A 16207-nucleotide genomic window follows, 5' to 3' on the forward strand; every position below is an offset into this window, starting at 1 on the left:
TGCTTTTGTGTGTGTTCTAATCGTTCGTCCCATGCCTGTACTTTACACTTCATATGATCTGATTCCCGCCGTATAATTTACTTGCAATTATTTTCTCAGTTTGTGCTTTTCAGTCCAGAGTGTCGTTAGTCAGATTTATCTTATAATTTTCATGTTATGTGCGTTGCAGATTTCAGTAATTTGTAATGACACACGTACGTGACGAAAACGTTTGAGTTGATTGTTAATTATGTTATATCTCTTTGCAATAAAACATGTTAGACCCGCTAAAGTTACTTTGTTTTGTCTGTCTGGTACAATTTCAAAAATGTTACACAAATTTGCGTAGGTTATTACTATTTGCAATCCACTGTAAAAAAAAAAATGAAACGGTAACGGCGCTGTTTTGCCCAACCTGCCTCATCGACATTGCGCTTATTTCGAACACGTTTGTTTGTGTCAAATGCTGTGAAGTTTCCTCCGCTTTTAATTGAAGTAGACCGACCATTAGAAGCTAGATTCAGTTATTTCTGGCAATGAAAGCCAATAGGTAATACTTACAAGCAGAATGCCAACAGAATTACAAACAGAATGCCAAAGTGACCTCTTGCGCAATATCTTTGCTTGAGTTTTTGGGGTAGACTCCACAGTTTGGCGATGCCTCCTGGACTAAACCCATAAAGCTGCAAGAGAGCAACCAGTCTTAACTCGCGTTTACTGTCAAAGCGTCATGGTTACAAGTGGAAAAAGATACACCCAACTGTTAAACCGATGTTGTTCGAAGTCAAATAAATTCGCAATATTGATTGTCCCCATATCAACATTTCATTGTTATAAAAAGAATATAAGAAAGGCGACGAATTTTCTACATCCTCGTATGCGGACATATAAACATTTCCTCGTCTTCACATCAATATAATCCAAATCTTCAGCACTAAGCGGTGGCTGTACAAGGTCTGCTGGATGACTCTTATAAGCCAATCCAACCAGCAGTGCCGGTCTTAGGGTATTTCTGGCCCTGTGCGGAATATGCTTTGCGGGCCCCAATGATCCAATTCAGTAGCATAGCTAGGTATTTTGAAATGGGAGGGGGTGGTGTGACCGTCGGCAGACGAAGCTTGTCGGCGTGATCGCCGAAGGCGACACCCAGCGGCAGGGGGACCTCCCCAGAAAATTTTGAAAAATTACTTTGAATTTGGGGCACTCTGAGAGCATGTTCAAAATGTGGGTATGAATATTACTGTAAAATGGTGCTGTCCGGTGGCATAGCAAACGGATAAGATCATGCACTCTTTGGCATTTTTCGGAAATAAAGCTATGTTGAGTCTGGATGCAACTTATTTTGTCCCCTGAAAAATTCGTACCCCGAAATCGGAGTAACAAAATCAAATTTCGTCCCCTGAAAAGATCGAGAGAAATTTGAAATGTTTTCGGCAACTCCGATCAGCAACTTCGGCTGTAGTTTTTTCTCGATCTTTTCAGGGGACGAAATAGGTTGCACCCGTCAAGTCTCTGTTTTCTTGTTGCATTTTTCTATCGGAAATGACAAAATTACTGAATTTTCTTAGTAAATTGCGGGCCCTGTGCGATCGCACGGTTTGCACACCCCAAAGACCGGCACTGCAACCAGAAACTGTTGGGGCATAAATACAAACCAATCTACGCCCCGTTAGCGCAGTGTTTACGCGTCCGACTCAAGATCACGCGGCGCTGGTTCGACTTTCCGGGCGTGCGCTTGAGCAACGCATTTCAGGACTGCTCTCCATTCAGCGGCACCTAGTGAATGGAATAATTCCTCGGCAACAACACTTCAACAATCGGAAAACTTCACTCTGCCAATCTCGGTAACCGGGCCTGCGTCAAAAGCCTCCACAAGTATGCGAAACTACCAGGAATAACCTATCAAGGCTTTGTCAGTCCGAAGATAAAGATTCAAAACAAACCAAACCAAAAGTAAGTTATTGAAACTGGTTGATATATTCACGAACGTCACGGATTGATGTACAAATATTGCAAAAGACTCACATTAACGGAATTTTTTTATCTAACAATGTTTTTAGTTTACCGCATTGAGAAAACAAACCTTACATTTATTCAAGATCTATCAATTCCATCGGAAGAAACAAAGACAATTGAACTAACACTTGCAGTGAGTGTACTGGTATCATGATACAAGACTATTTTCAACTTAAAATCAAACAAAATAAAATCTTAAAATAAACTTTTGCTTCATTTGGAATTAAACACGATTTGTTAAGATGCTTCATGATAGAGATTCTAGAAAGTTCGACAATGGGACACATTGCCTCATTGTAAAGTTACTTTAAACCATGTGCAAGTGCTGGTGAACGATAAAACAGGAAGAATGTAAGTTCACTTGACTGCTTGTCTGTTTTGCGAGCATTTGACGTGTTTGAACATCGATTTGACGCAAAAAATTAATTTCGTAAGTCATATTTTTATTATTGCACGGCTGATATGTGATCATGGTTAGTTCCGAAGACAAAGTCCAACCTTGAATTTATGTTTTGCTATTTTCTTGGCAATTTTGAATGCGGGTGATTGAAAAAAAGCAGAAGTTCTGTGTTAAAAAATAAACAAAAAAGCGCACATAAGTGAAATGAGAGGAATTTGTTGTGTAGCTTTGGTAATTCTGAAACATCGCCAGGAGGTACGGGCAATTAAAGGCATAAAAAAAATAAAAAAATAAGCGGCATTAAAGCTCTTCTTTTCCGGCACTGGATTTCGATTCTTTCTCGATGTATTCGACCAAGTCATCCAACTCACGCCCGCCCTCGTACATCACCGGTGACTCTTTAGCGCCCGCTTTTGCCCAATAAAGCGTGGGGAAACCTTCCGCTTTGTAGGCGCTGTGCGGAATATCGTTTGCGGTGGCATCCATTTTGGCGATTACAATCGACTTGTCATCCTAAGATTACAATGCAAGTTTTTTAACACAACTCGACACAAAGGAAAGAAATGACTGGAAAAAAAAAGATTGTGCGACTTAAAACCTAGAAAAAAGCATAATCTGATAACGTTTGATAAACATTACATTTTTCATAGATTACAATAATTAATTTTAAGTTTGTAAAAAATTATCACACTTCGTATTTCCCTACTAATGTTCGCTATTTACGTTTAAAAGTGTATTTAACGATCAGCAGTTCGCTTTGTTATAAATCTTCCATACAATAAAAGTGTGAAATAATGCTGGAGATCGAAAAGTCAAAACGAAAAACTCTTTGAACCTGTACATTGTACAAGCTCAAAGATCAGTGGCAAATAAACAATCTGACAATAGATACCTTGTACTTTTTACCAAGCTTCTTGTAAATCGGTTCTAATTTTTTGCAGTGGCCGCACCAGGGAGCGTAGAATTCCACCAGGACGTTGGTATCATCACCCATCACGATCTCATCGAAGGTGTCGGCAACTACAACCTTGACAGGCCCTTTGTTCTTCTTCGGTTTCGGTGCCGATTTAAACTTGGGCTGCACTTTGCCTGAGACGGAAAATGATCGAATATGCGGCCAGTCAGCAAAAATCGCCGTTTATAACAACGTTTTAACGTCGGCAGACGTTGAAACCATGTAACAAAGCTTTTGCTGACTGGGTAAACTGTCTGCTAGTTTAGATGCATTCTCACACGCTAGTGCAATTTGACAGTGTCTACTTTCCACAACTCGTAAGTCATACGTGTCTTTGGAAGTGGCAAATCATATCGTGGGCAAGCATTGAGCATTGCTTTTAAATCTAACCAACTTACCAGAGAGAAAATCTTGAACAAATTCGCTTAACACTTCTTCGTCGAACTCATCATTGGGGGGCATAGGGTATTTTCTCTCCTTGTCATCGTAACCGATCACGTTGATTTCTTCAGGAGAGTCTTCCAAACCAACTTTCTTTAATTCCTCTGCAAAAAAAGTTAGAAAATGTAAAAAGTTCAACAATGCTTTGTACAATTGAATCCAGGTTAGCTCACGAGTGCGCTAATGCAATATTCGCAAGGATCTGGCCTTTGACAACATTTTTCATCTTTTTCTAGTCTTTTATTGGTGATTTGCTCATTTTCAGTTCGCATACATACAAGGCTACTTAGTGCCAAAGCCAAAAAATGCTTTTAGGCTAGAGCTGGAAAGTTTTTATTGGAAGGCATGACTTGTTCAATATCTAAACTTGTTCCCATAAAAAAGCAGCAGTGTTGGTAGCTTGGAGTGAAAATCAGATCAAGGTCAGCAGCTGAACGGTGCGCTATTTAAAGCTGTACAAAAGTTGATTCGGTTACTTTGAAGGTAAGGTACAGTGGTACACTCTCACCTCCAAAGTCATCTTCACTGGCAATAGCAAAAGTGACATCTTTCATCTCATTGGCGACGTTTAAAATCTTGCTTCTCCAAACTTGCGTTGCCTTCCTGTGCGTAGAAGAGAAACTCAATGATGTTGAAACAATATTATTCCATAAAAATATGACTAAAGTCAATATCACTTCTTAGATACACTTCGTGCGTATTCGCTTGCTCAACATCCCTCACGCACAGAGTAGTAGATAAAGATAGATTCGAGCCAAAAAAACGCCAGAAACCTAGCATGAAATTGGTACCAACCTGTAATCGAAGCTGAAGTCAACGCCATAATAGACTACAACTAGGGGTCGCTTTGAGTAACGTTTTTCCATATTATCCCGGGTGCGTTGGCCGACCAATGGAACGGAGTGGTCATTGTAGAACTTTTCCAAGTCGGATGATGTCGTTTCCTCCTGCAAAAAGATTAACGGGATAGGAGACATAGGTTGCACAAAGAATTGAATGACGAACATCAATCTGAATGCTAAAGAGAACGGCAAAGACGGAATTCTTAGCATAAATCACAAAAAACATAAGATTAGAGAAACCTTGTTTAAGTCCATTTTGAAATTAAAGAGCAATTGCAGAGGTCTTAGACTACAGTAGAGCATAGCGATCTATATACACAGGCCTTGACAGCGTGCGTACTGGAGGCCTGACTGAAGGTCGATGTAATTTTGATATCTAAGCTAAAGTTGCTTAATGTCACTTTGAAATGATAGTTTTGAGAATTCAAATTGCGAAAGTGTGAGTACTGAATCCCAAAAACACTGCAAAATCTTATTACGTTAAAAAAAGACAAATTTTTCTTAAGTGCCATTGTTGCTAGGCGCTTTTTTGAATTTCCAGCTATTTGAATAGTAACTACAGCACAGAGTTAACTCAAAATCACACAAAATATACGTAAAGAGGAAATTTATTAATTAATACTCAAATTAACAACTTATACTAGCGATTTTGGTTACTAACAGATCGGTCTTCCGTCAAATTTTAAGCTGCACAAGGTCATGGCCTTTGTATAGTCGCCATGGACTAGAGGTATCGAATAAATTCAACTCAATCGACCGTAATGGGATGTCTGAAGGCGGACATTAAGATTGGCTTCCTTGCTTTCCTGTCCACAATCTAAATTTTCAACCACCCGGGCAAAAGCCATGATACGACAAACGTACTCATTCAGTCTTATTCGGGTATCTAGTTAATAAAGTAGCCTTTACTTACAGTAATCTTGAATGAGTAGCTTTTCTTTTCGAACTTTGAATGGAATCTTTCCGGATGGAAAAGTATGATTTGATCAACAGCACATCCGATGCTCTTCATCACATCCTCCAGGAAAGTGTGATGAAACTTGTAATCCGCTCGCAAGCGATTCCCTGGAAGAGAGTTTTTTGCATAATTTTTATTTTAACACTATATCAAACTTAAGCAAGCGCATGTGTTAAGCTGTCACTCGCAAAGTCAACTTTCAGTTTACACCACGGTTTGCAGTCAACTGGAAGCATTTAAACAACCAAAAACTGGATGTGGACTCATTTCAGTTTTTCATAAAACAAAAAATCTACCAATCTTTAACATCTATCACGCATGCAGTTGACTGCGTGGGCCCAGGGTCATCACTAAGTGGCACCCACACTTACAACTAAGCAAAATTAAAGAGAGTATGGTAAGGAGCATGCCTCTTGTGCCCGGATTCACAGCTTCGCACTGGTATGGCAAAAAGACGACACTCTGGCTCACTAAGAAAAATGAAGCTAAGCAACACTTGTAAATTAACAAATGAATCATAGCGTGCAATTTAAAACCTGTAGTTTGAAAGACTTCCAGAGCATTGCTCTCGCCTTCGGGGAAACAGCCGATGATAGTGACGTCAGAGGCATGATGTAAGAGGTTACGCATGGCCTTGACAGTCGTGACAGGCGTTGATGGGGGTTTGCTTTGTTCCAGCATATAGCTGACGATACCTGTCGAAAAGTAGAAGAACTGCACTTGACTAGTTAGATTACCGTAGTATTCTGACTTGACAGATGGGTGAACATCGATTTCAAAACGACCTAAGCGAAATTTTAAGCTAAATTCAGTTGTTGAGGCTTTTTCAATCTAACAAAATACAACAGTGCAGCTTGAACATTTCTTTAGCGTACCACTTGTGTCACGTCCTCCATCATAATCGTAAGCTTTTCCTCGTCTGAAGAGCTTCAATGTGGGATAACCAGATACATCGAATCTAGTTCCAAGATTAGTCTCAGCTGTTGCATCCACCTGTCCAGGAGGATAAACTAGATTAGTTTTGGTGCTGCCATACTTAAACATACAGACAAAACTCAACAACACGGCATTTATGATAAAAACAAAATAGCAAACGTTTTCGGCTATGCATCCAGGCCTTGTCAATCCTTTCCGTAAATCTAACAACCCAGCCGAAAAAGACTGCAGCCGAATCGGACTAGCCGGATCGGACCAGCCGAATCGGACTAGCCGAATCGGACTAGCCGAATAGTAGCAGACCCGCCAAGCTGATACAATCTGCAGACTTTACTAGGAATAGCACCTAAATGAACGGAAGCCACAGTGCTCCGCACATAAATAGCCTGACGCCACAATGTGCGCGCCTATTTGACCGACGCCTAACTGTCTGCGCCTGAAAGACTTGCTCCCTAAAATGCCGTGTTGTTGGTAAGTTTTGTCTGTTTACAGTTGAATAAAGTAAATATATAATCTAAAAAAAATATACCACTCTAGGATGTCTTGTATTTGTCCTGAGATTGTTGCAACAACAAGATTTTCCGTCAAGGCATGATGTTGTAAATGGAAAATATTTGCTATCTTTCAAGCTTGATAGCGAGTCCAGTGAGAAAAGTACAGACAAGGAAATCGTTGTATTTGCAAAAACTGAAGACACAAGCCAAATAAAAGCATCAAACGTCGTCTCACCTTTGCCAGTGGAATTGGTGGGTCATGTTTTTTTAATTCTTGTGCAGCAGATTCATATTGTGGAGCTAATTTCTTACAATGGCCACACCAAGGAGCATAAAACTCAACAAGTATGATGTCTGCGTTGTCCACTGTTGCATCAAAGTTATCCTCAGTCAAAGTCAACACTGCTTCTGGTGGAGGCTTCCAATTTGGGTCAGAAAGCTCCAAGACTTTCTGTACGATAGCTGCCAACAGAGACCAAAATTGAAATGTGCTATTAAATTAAATTTTATACAAGCGAATATGAATTTCGAATCATTACACATGAATAACTATCAAACTATTGTTGACCATTTGTTTATGTAGCACGTGAGCAATATCATCAATTTGTTCAACATTTCAAAATCTTGAAATATTTAAGACGTAATTACTAATCGGAATTGTATACAAACTGTGCAAGAGTAAATCAATTTCGTTCAGTTGTTTAAGTTTGTAAGCAACTACCAAGTATAATTTACCAAGTTGATGAAAGCATATTGATCAAAATTATAAAGCAAAATATCCTTTTGCAATATTCTCTGGCTGGGTAGCTTCATAGATCATGAGGCAATGTTCTTAAAAATTAAATACCTGATCATTGTGAATTGAGACTTATTGAACATTCGCATCTACACTACATGTAAAAGTATTTATTTTAATATATATATTGAAATTAAGAAACCACTCAAAGGCTATTACCAATACAAAAGCAATGCTGCTGCTGCTGCAACAATTATTTCTGCATGCAACTAACCATCTTCTGAACGTGAACCATCATAAGTAATTGCATTGCCATCTTTCAAGATTTTGATTGAGGGGTATCCTTGAATTTCATAACGGGAACCAAGGTCCTTGTTGGCAGTTGCATCAATCTTTGCAACAGGTGCCTTTCCTTCAAGTGTCTGAAATCATATAAACTTTTATTAGCTTATTTATCAAGAAACATTTCTGATAGAAAAGTGTACACTTCAATAAAACAGCAATATAGAGTGTGTGGATGCTTAATCACTAGGGTTATTTAGAAAATGACATAAGCTACGCTTTGTACCAAGCTGTTAACAAAAATTCTGAATATAGATGATTAGTTTATCATTTTTCAGCTATTCCGGAAGAGAGTGTGAGAATTGGTTGGTTATTTCAAGGTGATGCCAACAAGCAAAAATGTTAACCACCGCTGGATTTGTCATATTTTTGACTTGGATAGAATAATTCTTAAAATACACACAACAATATCGACATGTTATGCATTATTTGCTCACTCACACTCAAAACAATCTAAAATAAAACATCCACAAAAAACAAAAACAATGTTTACATGCCTGGGCAATTTTTTCATAAGTTGGAACAAATGATTTACAATGCCCACACCATGGTGCATAGAATTCTAATAACACAACTTCTTTATCTTCTACAAAGGCATCAAAGTTATCATCTGTTAAGATATAAACCCCATTTTCTTTGGTGGGTTCTAAATCACTGGTTTCATCTGTCGCTTCTTCATCCGAATCTGAAAATTAAAAATAACGTCAACAACTATCAACTTGAACAGGCGTCAGTAGAATACACTATGTTTTTAAGTTAACATCCATGATTTATTAATAGTCAACATATAATTACATCATTAAGTCCATTCACAATCACATATTGGCTATAAAAAAAACAATGAATCAATACAGCAGAAAATTGAAAATAGATTGAACAAAGCAGAAAAGAATTAACTATTGATTGAAATTAAATTTTTGAAATGCAGCAGTTATTAAAATTTAACTTACAAAGCTATTAAAGATTAGAAGCTAGCAGATACAAAAAAATGGCGACATTATTAATTTTAGTATTAGTACAGTAACCTAATGCAAGATTATTGAAATCTAACATCAAAATTTATTGCAGCATAGTAGCCTACACACTACACAGCTAAGAAATGTAGAAATATATAGGCCTAGTCAAGTTAATGTCAATAAAAATACTGCCCTGAATGTATGTGATTAAATATTATTTTGTTACAATAATTTTATACAATATAAAAATTTTAATATGCACGATAACAATGGGAATAACTTTCTATTAGAACAGTTACCGGTACGTAAAAACAAGGTGAGTTGTACCTATAAACCAGGGGTTCTTAACCGGGGGTAAATTTACCCCCTGGGGGTAAATTTCACCTACCGAAGGGGTAAATTTACTGAATCATAAATTAAAGCAAACTTCATTTTTTAAGTTATTAAAAAACTGATAGTGTTGCATTCGATTTTGATTCAAATTTATGCTGTAAGTTTTCTTCTTTTTCTTTTATCTCCACGCAAGTAGACTACCAGTTTCATTTCAGCAGGGTATGTGTGCTACATTTTCACAGTACACAACCTAATTAGAACTTCGACCACAAAGACGAAATTCGAGCTAGTAAGGCAAGAATTAGTCTTCAGCTAGACGAGTCACTGACGTGTCGAACTGTGCATATTTGTTGGTTTACTGTCGATATGTGCATGCTGGTGAGATGAAAGAGGAATTCTTGATGTGCGAAAGTTTAGAGACAACTACCAAAGCGGTTAATGTTCTGGAAAAAAATGATAGTTTCTTTCAAAATAATATATCCTGGAAACATGTGGGTTCACTTTGCACAGACGGTGCCCCTTCTATGCTCAATGCTAAGTCTGGCTTTACAACTCTGGTGAAAAAACCCGCACCGAACATCATTTCTACTCACTGTGCCCTTCATCAACATGCACTGGCAAGTAAAGCCTTTCCAGAATATTTGAAAGCAGTATTGAAGCATGTGGTTGAATGTGTGAATTTTATCAGGGCACGTGCTCTTAAACATCGTCTTTTCAAAGTGGTTTGTGAGCAGATGAGATCACAACACTCTGTTCTCCTTTATCACACCAAAGTTCGGTGGCTCTTTAGGGGTATTGTTTTGTCTCGAGTTTTCGAACTATATGGTGAAATCGAGATTTAAATCGAGAACGCAAATCCCCAATCAGTATAAGCACTTTGGCGACCACAAATTTATTGGTGCATTGGTTTACTTGAGACATTTTTTCAAGTTTGAACCAGCTCAATATGCAAACTCAAGGAAAAAGTGATGATACCATTATAGATGTAGGCCTACATGATAAAATTCAAGGCTTTTAGACAAAATTAGATCTGTGGAGTAGAAGAGTACAAAAATAAATTTACACAAATTTTCCAACAATTGATGATTGAAAAGTCAGTAGAAGTCGCAACGAGATTTATGACCTCGAAATCTGGACACGGACATCACAAGGGGCCACCAAAACGGTGGGGGTAAATTTTACTTTTTTCATTCGGCAAGGGGTAAACAAGACAAAAAAGGTTAAGAACCCCTGCTATAAACACACCAAATTACCTCAAGCAATGATTGCTTAAATGTTAAACAAACGCAAAATTGGATTAGCCAATCATATGGTAATTATCTTTTCATTGCCAACAATAGCTTTTGACTCACCTTCTACATCATCATTAGCTCTGATGCTGACCAACAAAAAAAGAAAACAAAAAATATGCAAATATTTTTTTAACATTGTTGAATTATTAAAACTAAGTCTATACACTACTGCAATATCCCACCACTCCTTAACAATTCCTGCAAATTATAAAACTTAGAAAAATAGTAGGATTAGTATCCTGATTCCTGGGTCTGCTACTATTCGGTGAGTTCCTAACGTCTAACTCCTAACCCTAAAACGGCAATGATAATTAGGCTACGGTACCCAATAACTAAAAAAAATGAAAAAATCCACCGTTAAGGGATCGGACTCGACGAATCGGACTCACCGAAACGGGCCATTCCGTGGTATCCTAGTATTTATTCCTACAAAACATCAGCAACTTTAGAAACAATCAAAAAATATTTATCTTGCATTGCATATCGTAGGCTATTCAAAGTAATCGATAGCCTCAGAGCTAACTATAGCCTACTACACAACAGATAGCAAAAAATACACTTTTGTCTTGAAATTTTATGACTGTGGTAAACAGAAAGCCAATAACTACTAGCAAGCATTGAAAGTTTCTTGACAGCTTCAATGCAAACAAACTGAATACCTGTTATGCAAAATAATTGACCTAGGCTGATGCTTACTCCACCAAAAATTTTTATAACAAATTTGAGTTTTTTAGGCAGTGGCTATTTGACTGGCTCCGGTCTTTGAATCTGAAACACTATTTGACCGGTCATGACGTCACTATACGGGGCAACACTAAAAGGCGGAAATGAGGAAACGCGGTAAACTGCCAACAGCTCAAGAGAAGACATTTTGTAAAGTTGAAACGATAGTAAAGTACAAATACTAAGTTAAACAACGACTTTAATTTATTATGAGAAACAACACTTTCAAATGCGTCACATTAGGTTGGCTTTTGAGTAAGCAAAAAACTCAACCAGATAAAAATATATATGATATACAATTACGAAATCTCTTATATTTGCTTTTTGTCATAAAGTATATTCACAAAATTGTCATTTAGGACGGCATTCTTATTTTTTAGAAGCAAAATGCAAATGTTGCAACATTTCATTGTTTCATGATGGAGTTATCGCTATGTTAAACAATATGGACGCCAAGATCGTATTTCCGCGTTTTTTACATCGGTGTTAAAGCGCTACTTCTGCGGACAATACGTCATTTCACGCCCGGCTTATTTCCGTGTTTCCGCATTTCCGCCTTTTGTATCGAACATCAAACCTTTTGTATCGAAAACTTTTTTATCATTGAACATCAAACCTTTTGTATCAAACTCATTCCCTCTGGAACACTAGTCCAAGTACTATCGTACGCGCCACTAACAGAGTTGAATATGGTTGTCGAATTTAGAACTTATGTAGGGACTTTTTTCTTCTCTTCTTTTAGTTTGAAAGAGAAAAAGAAAAAAGTGCATGTATAGTGACGTCATGACCGGTCAAATAGTGTTTCAGATTCAATCAAAGACCGGAGCCGGTCAAATAGCCACTGCCAGTTTTTTATGATCTTTGAAAACTGCCATAGCCTGAACTTATTTACTGTGGTCTGTGATGCTAAATGGTCAGTGTCCACTTTCGGGAAATTGATTTATTTTCAACATCATTGCTGATCACTACTGAGTAACCAATACCCATTGAAAAGCATGCTCTTGGTCCAGTGTTGGAGCTGTCAAGCATTTATTGTCAACATAGCAATCACCCTCTGGCCAAACATTTAAAAAAGGCAGTATCATCTAGCTTCATTATGATTGCTTTTTAAAAGTTGTTAAAGCAGGATGAAGTAGTTCACTCATAATATAATTTATTTTGTTAATAAATTTGAACCTTTCTATCAAAAATAAAACTTAAACATTGTGTGTATTCTTGCCTTATGTCATCTTTTGTAGGCCTATTGTTCTTAAAAATAAACTATTGATTAATTGATAAGTTAACAAACACTTTGCATTTCGAATGGAGTTACCTGTCGAAACACCAAAACTGGTCAAGTTGTTAAACCTCTGTCTGACAAGACACTAACTAGTCAAAGGCCTCCTGACCAATCTTTCTTATCCTCTCCATCAATGAATGTGAGTACTTATGCCGGGCAACAGAAAAACACTATGAACAAGAGAAGGCGGTGATCGGTGACTTCGGCAACTTTAACCAATAAAACAATGCAACGTCAGTACACACGTGGAAAAGAGCATCATCTGTACCAACTCAAGCATAAAATTGAAAGTTCCCCGCAATACTGACAAAACAATCAACTTAAGAGCAAAGTGGTTGGAACGCCTAGAGAATTTTTGACAGAATGCAAATAGTTTTGTAGTGATATTGTACTTGTATAAATTACACCGAGAGTGAAGACAGTTTATTCTCTTGGAATTTCTCATTTTTATGCCACTGCTGATGCTGTGTGCCAGAGAGGTACAGGTATAGTAACATTTATTTCAGGTACGACATGATTGTTGTTTGTTTGTTTATCTTTTTATCCTGCATTGCGGGAAAGCGGACTTGAGCGCTATGCATCGGTGTACGCCTTCCGACGTACACCTGACCCACGCTGCAGCCGACGGCAATGTCTGTTTCCGGTTGTCTACTCTACTTATGACTTAAATTTGGTACTACCCATTACTCGAAATCGATCACTGGGTATAGACAATTATCGTAAAGTTTCTTGCCCAGAGAAACAACAGCAAGTGCTGATGGCTGAAGTCGAACATGCAGGCTCTCGACTGCGAGCCCAACGCGCTAACCACTCGGCCACTGCTGCCGACACTGCTGCCGACAATGCTGCCACTGCTGCCGACAATAAAATATAAACCATTATGATGATATAGCGCGTCACTTCTGGAACGAAGAAGCTTCGAGATCAAGCGGCGCTGGTTCGACTCTCGGGGTGTGCGCTTGAGCAACGCACGTTAAGGACTGCTCTCCATTCAGCGGCATCTAATGGATATGGATGGAATAGTTCCCCGGCAACAAGACTTCAACAATCGGAAACTTCACTCTGTCAATCTCGGTGACCGGGCCTGCGTCAGTGATTCAAAGCCTCTACAAGTATGCGAAACTGCCAGGATTAAGCTCTGCAAGAAGCTTTCCCAGTCCGAGGATAAAAATTCAATCAATCAATCAATCAATGATGGTTTATATTTTAATGAAAGTAAATTAATTAAATTAAATGGTCAATATAGCACTTTTTAAAGAGCAAGAACATTCCAATTATAGCCTAAAACGAAAAATCATGGACACAGTAATATTGCCAACATTAACATACGGAGCAGAAACATGGTCACTCAGAAAACAACAAACAAGAAAACTGGCAGCAGCGCAAAAGAACATGGAAAGAATAACATTAAACATAAATAGAAAAGACAAGATTAGAAATGAAGTCATCAGAAACAAAACCTGTATCAAAGATGTCATAGAAACAGCAACAAACCTAAAGTGGCAATGGGTGGGACAAGTACCAAGAATGACAGACAACAGATGGGCCAAGATAACCATCACAAAATGGACACCAAGATAGCCTATGCAAGAAGAACTAGAGGGAGACCAAAATGAAGATGGCGAGATGACATAGATGAAAAGATTGGCATCACCTGGATGAGAACAGCAAAAGACAGAATGGTGTGGAAACATATGTGGAGGCCAGTAGCGTAGCCAGGAATTTTGAAAAGGGGGGTTTTGATAACCCAGCGTCGGGGGGTCCGGGGGGCCTCCCCCAGAAAATTTTGAAAAATTACTTTGAATTTGGTGCATTCTGAGAGCGTTTTCAACAAAAATGTGGGTATGAATATTCCTGTAAAATGGTGCTGTCCGATGGCATAGCAAAAGGATAAGATCATGTTTTTTTCGGCATTTTTCGGAAATAAAGCTAAGTCTCTGTCTTTTCTTGTTGCTAATTCCTGGCTGAGATGTTTGGTATTGGCAAAACTCGCTCTTTTAATGCAGTTTTGTTTAAAATTAGGCAATTTGTTTTAGACTGAAAGCATCATTGTCAATATCGTGACGTCACACGCGTGCCAAAGGGGGGGGTTGTAACCCCCAAAACCCCCCCCTTGGTTATGCCACTGGTGGAGGCCATCTGCCAGCAGTGGCATGACCGGCTGATGATGATGATGAAATTAATTTATCTGACTGCCTAATGAAGTTTTGTGTAATTTAGCTATCTGACTCCATATAATACTTATAAAATACTACATAGCCTGTGTTATTAAATTTATATTACGAATTATATCAGAAAGTGTTCATAAAATTAGAGACTTTATATTACCAATTTTTGCAGAAAAAAATGCAGTTAGGCCTATCCCAATTCTATCGAACAGCAGATTCATTTCTTCATATTGAGTCGTCCAAGTTTCGTTGGGTCGGCCTACAGCAGCCTATTCTAGTATTCTTTTGAAAATGTTGTTCTGCCTTGATAGGCGATAGCACAATATTTTTGATGAAAATAGTTAGTTTAAATTTATCCTGCCACTTCTACTTTCTGCAACTGATTTGACCTGCACAATGTTGCAGACGGATGTAGAATTCTGTCTCCAATGTGGGAAAAGTTTTGAGACGATGGAGAAAACAATATGATTGAGAGAATTAGACAGTTCTGGCTCAGCAACAGTGGTCGTAAACAAAAGCAGGAAACACCAGCTGAAGAAAAAAAAAATCATTTCGACTAAACCAAATCATTAAGACCGTTTTTTTTTCTTTTTTTTTCAAAAACACTCCTGAGATAACGGCTGCAGAAGTAGGTGTATGACAGGGAATTTTTTGAAGTGACATCCACTTGCTGGGATCTGGCAACACTAGCCTACACATCTTTTTTCGCTGTGGGCTGTTTGCTTCTTGTATGCCTCAGTAAAGCTAGGTTGGGACTTGGACTTGGCAGGTTAGAAATATTTCGGCCTACCACTACGTAGAATGCTACAAATTGAATTTATGCATTTCTTGCATTGTTTTTCTTCTTTCGTATGAGAGGTTGGTTTTTGTACTACGGTAGGCTACGTTTCATTGGAGTCAAATGTTCCGGCATTCTTCGAGCAGCCACTTGATTGTAGAGTCCTCCAGCGTTGGCAGACGAACTGCCCTTGGTGGAGTAAACGTCGGGCGGTGGCAAAGGATGTGGTCTGCTGTCTGTTCCTCTGTACCACCAGTAGCGCACCCAGCATGGGGCTAAGGGGGATCAAGCCCCCCCCCCAAACCCGCCACAAAAAATGAAGTTTTTGTATGTTTTCCATTTAATAAGTTATACCTTTTGCTTACAGGTTAAATATGAATAAGACACAACAATACAACAAGGGCTGAGCCACAGACCAATAGAGTATGCGGACGCGAAAGCTTTCTTTGCCCTGTCATTAGTAGTCCTACTTAGTCAAAATAGTATTTGAGTAAAACCAAAACAATTCTTTCTTCTACACCTGGTTTTGAGCATAATGGTCACCAGGTGAATACAAATTAGCCTTATATCAACGTTAAT

The 16207-nt window shown here is 38.4% G+C and overlaps 1 protein-coding gene across 1 annotated transcript; it reads right to left on the reverse strand.

Moving 5' to 3' along the window:
* Positions 1-1937: 1937 nt before the first annotated feature.
* LOC145780742 (protein disulfide-isomerase A4-like) lies at positions 1938-10876 on the reverse strand. Its single transcript, XM_082592370.1, has 12 exons — positions 10741-10876; positions 8597-8784; positions 8032-8179; positions 7257-7483; positions 6467-6584; positions 6128-6286; positions 5547-5698; positions 4587-4738; positions 4300-4394; positions 3749-3895; positions 3288-3484; positions 1938-2908 (listed from the first exon to the last, which is right to left on the reverse strand). Exons 1-12 carry the CDS (start codon positions 10814-10816, stop codon positions 2696-2698), a joined length of 1872 nt encoding a protein of 623 aa, XP_082448496.1. The 5' UTR covers positions 10817-10876; the 3' UTR covers positions 1938-2695.
* Between the last annotated feature and the right edge of the window lie 5331 nt (positions 10877-16207).

Source organism: Aplidium turbinatum, chromosome 12 (genome assembly GCF_918807975.1).
Source record: "Aplidium turbinatum chromosome 12, kaAplTurb1.1, whole genome shotgun sequence".
Lineage (NCBI taxonomy): Eukaryota > Metazoa > Chordata > Ascidiacea > Aplousobranchia > Polyclinidae > Aplidium > Aplidium turbinatum.

Coding starts and splice junctions, on each gene's coding strand:
- LOC145780742 (XM_082592370.1), bottom strand. CDS start 10,816: ATGTTAAAAAAATATTTGCATATTTTTTGTTTTCTTTTTTTGTTGGTC. Junction 8,785..10,740: donor AGCTAATGATGATGTAGAAG/GTGAGTCAAAAG, acceptor TTTAATTTTCAG/ATTCGGATGAAGAAGCGACA. Junction 3,896..4,299: donor CAGTGAAGATGACTTTGGAG/GTGAGAGTGTAC, acceptor CTTTTTTTGCAG/AGGAATTAAAGAAAGTTGGT.